Raw genomic sequence first — 3,670 nt, 5'->3', positions numbered from 1 at the left:
AGACTACAAGTGACCGGGGTTTTGGTCAAGGCGAGCACTTTCAGGCACCACATTGCCTCGCCCCTCCGTATCCTGATTCCCTATTGGTACGGAGGCTCCGTCCGAGGAAAGGAAGGACGGAGAGAGGAACAAGGGGGACACGCGAGGAGCGAAGGCAACGAGAGCCGGTCTGTGCGGCCTATGTGGATACCTCCGACATTGTACTTTAAAGCCTTGTTGTTTTCAGGACTAACGTCTGCGTTAGCGTGCGAGTATGTCCCTTCTACCTCTTTCCTGCTCCTGCGCCCTTGCCAACGCACCGAATCTTCAATCGCCGGGCTCAGAGCAGAGATGTAGACATGCACATGCAAGTAAGGCGGATCCTCCACCTTCACCGAGTTGAAACACAAGGGATCCCATCCCCTGTTTTCTCTGCCTAACTCGTCTACATATTACCGCTTTCTCTGTCGAGCCCGTCTTGCCCCCAAGCTTCCTCCGGCGCCCCGCCTCCCGACTCACTCCTGATCTCACTCCTCTCTACTGCCGCCCCGGACCTCGCCCTTCCTTTAAATAGGCACGTGGTTCTCGAGCTTCACCTCCCAGATCCTCTCCGCCAGCATCTTGTAGCCCTCGTCCGTTGGGTGCACCCCGTCCCACCCGCGGGGGATCTGCAAGTCTCGCAGGTCGGCCAGGTGGCAGTCAATCTTTGCCGTCGCGCAGGCCTCCGCCACCTTCTCCGTGCCGTAGTCTGCCGCCTTCTCCAAGCCACCGATGTAGAAGAAGCCCATCCAGATGACATGGGCCACTCCGTCTTCGTGCATTTGCTCCAGCAGGTCGGAGCCGATGCTCACGGCCTCGTCGATTTGAAGCCTGCAGGCGTCGTCCATAGACTCGCAATCGCTGCGTTTGGAGATGACATCGTTCCCGCCCCCATCCATGATGATGGTGGTAGGCACCACCGTCTTGTCGAGCTCTGCGTATTCTGCTGGAATGCTCTCGGTCCACCCCTCATGCAGCGAGGCACCGACGATGGCGATGTTCTCGATCTCATGCCCTGCCCATTCCTATCGGTACGCAACAAGGGGGAGGAAAATGCGATCAAGAGTGACTGGTGAGTAGGAAAAGGCTGAGGAGCTCGACAATTTTCAAGGTATGACATCCCCATGCGTTTACAAGGGAGTCACCACCCATATTGGTATGCACAGGCGAGGAACACGTTTGTGAAAAAATTCCTCTTCATCGGGCGTACCTGAAGCCAATTATTGACCTTGCTCCCCCCGGCAAACATGGAGTCACCAATCATGACAGTGCGGGCCATGGCCATAGGCACAGCGGCGAAGAGGACGGAGGCGATGGAGGTAGAGAAGCGCATGATTAGGAAAAGATGTGACTGCGTATGCGCGTAATGGGATTGAAGGCGAGCATAGAAAGGAAGCATAAAAAAAGAAGCCGAGTGAATGATGCGGATGTCAACCAGCCTTTGAAAGGGTGGGGGCGAAGAAATCAAGTTGCCTACGGAAACGCTTTCAAATATGACGTCTGAGATCGAGCTGCCTTGACAAGATTTTAGCATTCCATAAAAAGTATATGCCTCATCATTACATTGCCCGGAATTTATGCATGGTATCCTTGCATTTCCAAACATGAAGTCATGCACACGCGCGTAACCGACAGTCCTGGTGCCGCCAGCAATATGTGAAACCGCTCAACGGCTATCCCAACGCCCCGAGCCGTTAGGAACCGTTACTCAGGGTTATGCCACCACGGTCACAAAAGCCCTCGTTTCGCAGTCCCTAACTCAGCAACAAGGTGATCATACCTGTTGGACTGTGTTTAATTCTGAACAAATTTGAAGGCCTTACTTTGTTACGGCATGGTGCGTGATGTGCGGGAAAATGCTTCGTGTCCTCGAGACGAGAACGGAGCTATGTTGTCTACATGCGACACTTGCAAACGTCACGTACTTTTCACTGGTCAACGCTTCACCACATTCTTAATAAAGAAAGCCTTTAATGCCAGTTAATGCCATTCAAAACCGCGGAAACGCCTTTCATATACGTGTGAATATCGATCCTCTTGTCCGCACGGTTATTTTACTTTATTGCCATCGTTCATGCGCCCGCATCTATATACCTGACTATTGCTTGCAAAGCCACTGCCGCATGACATTGGCTGGCACTGTAAGGACACCTGGTTTTCTCGACTCCTCATCTGCGGGTATTAATCCCTTCTCTGACAAAACCAAGCGCGCCAAAGCTTGCCGCGTCTCTGGCACCTGTCCGTGCGCCGCTCCCATTCTTTCCTTCCCCATCCCATCTTGCCTGGGTCCACCGCCCGCTCCTCGCGCTCCCCGGACGTCCGAGCCCGTGATCAAGACCAGGTCCTGCACGTCGGGGTCCTTGGTCCCCGCTGCCGCCTTCAACTGATGCCGGAAGTCCGCTACCAACTCGCCCACGGAGAAGTCCACTGCAGCGCGCACGAGTTGGAACGAGAGTCGGGACAGGTCTTTCTCCCACAGGGTGTCGAGGGGCGTGGTCATGAGCACCTGGGCACGGACCCCGTCCTGAAAAACCCGCAGTGCCTGCGCGTGTCGCCCGTGCCTCTCAAGGATGGAGATGAGGACGGTGAAGCTGACGATGTCTGGGGTCACGGGGGGCGGGGGCGGGAGAGAGCGTGGGAGCTGCTGCCCGCGTCTGTTATTTTTCCCAAAAGACAGGGTCCCCGCGGCGTACTTAGCGGGGGAATTGCCGCACATCTCCTCGTAGAGGGCCAGGGCGTCGTCGGCGACCGAAGTCGAGGAAGAGGGGGAGGAAGGGGGTGAGGACGGGGAGGAAAGAGGCTGCCCGTTCCCGGGCAAGTCACAATCCGCGGCCCGCAACGCCTGGAGAACCACATTGTAGACGTACAGGTCGGGCACGAGGCCCTCTTCCCTCATCCTCACGTACAGAGGCATCCCCTCCCGCGCGGCTGCCCCCCCGGCCAACCCGCAGGCCCGGATTGCGGAGGTGTAGTGCCGGACGTTCCGGCGCCGGATGGAGGCGAGCACTCCCAAGGCCTCCTCCCACCGGCCCATGGAGGCGAGGACGTGCAAAAGCTGCCCGTGCGTAATGTCGTCGGGTTCGATACCGAGCCGGCGCATGTCCTCCACGAGCCGGAGGGCCATGCCCCAGTCCCGGCCCCGCTCGCAGGCCTTGGCGGCCGCCGTGTAGACGAAGTTGTTCCGGTGCGCGGGCGGGCAGGCTTGGAGGAGGGACCAGACCCGGGCCGTGGTCATGGGCCGTCGCGGGGCCGGGGGGGTGGACGCTCGCATTGCCGCCGACGTGTCCGAGGCCCCCGAAGGCCCCGAAGGCGTTGGCGCCCTGCCCTCGGGGACGACGTCGTTCCCACACGCCTGGACTAAGGCCCGGTAGACCTGCGCCGGCGCCTCCATCCCTCGCTCCTGCATCTCCTCGAAGAGCCGCAAGGCCGTCTCCCCCCAGCCCGCGTTGGGCCCCCCCCGTGCGCAGGCCTCGATGGCCGCCGCGTAGGCGACCGCGTCCGGCGTGACCTCTCCCCCGCCCTCCCTCGCTTCCTTCATCAGCTCCAGGTAGTAAAGCGCCTTCTTCACCTGGGACGGTCGGGCCTTGGAGCAAGCCTGGATGAGGCTGGTGTAAGTGATGACATCAGGCCGGAGGTTCTTCCGCTGCAGAGT

At 59.0% G+C, this 3,670-nt stretch overlaps 1 protein-coding gene across 1 annotated transcript; it reads right to left on the bottom strand.

Annotated features, from left to right (window-relative positions):
- Window positions 1-2,002: 2,002 nt before the first annotated feature.
- NGA_2019800 (ppr repeat-containing protein) lies at window positions 2,003-3,470 on the bottom strand. The gene has a single exon (XM_005853804.1). The coding sequence runs from the start codon at window positions 3,422-3,424 to the stop codon at window positions 2,117-2,119; it is 1,308 nt and encodes a 435-aa protein (XP_005853866.1). The 5' UTR covers window positions 3,425-3,470; the 3' UTR covers window positions 2,003-2,116.
- Between the last annotated feature and the right edge of the window lie 200 nt (window positions 3,471-3,670).

The sequence above is a fragment of the Nannochloropsis gaditana genome, assembly GCF_000240725.1.
Source record: "Nannochloropsis gaditana CCMP526 unplaced genomic scaffold scaffold729, whole genome shotgun sequence".
NCBI lineage: Eukaryota > Eustigmatophyceae > Eustigmatales > Monodopsidaceae > Microchloropsis > Microchloropsis gaditana.
The sequence above is the reverse complement of the archived record's forward strand: the minus strand, read 5'-3'. Positions and strand labels throughout refer to the sequence as shown.

What these genes read in the sequence shown, in the direction of transcription:
- NGA_2019800 (XM_005853804.1), bottom strand. Translation starts at nt 3,424, where the DNA reads ATGCAGGAGCGAGGGATGGAGGCGCCGGCGCAGGTCTACCGGGCCTTA.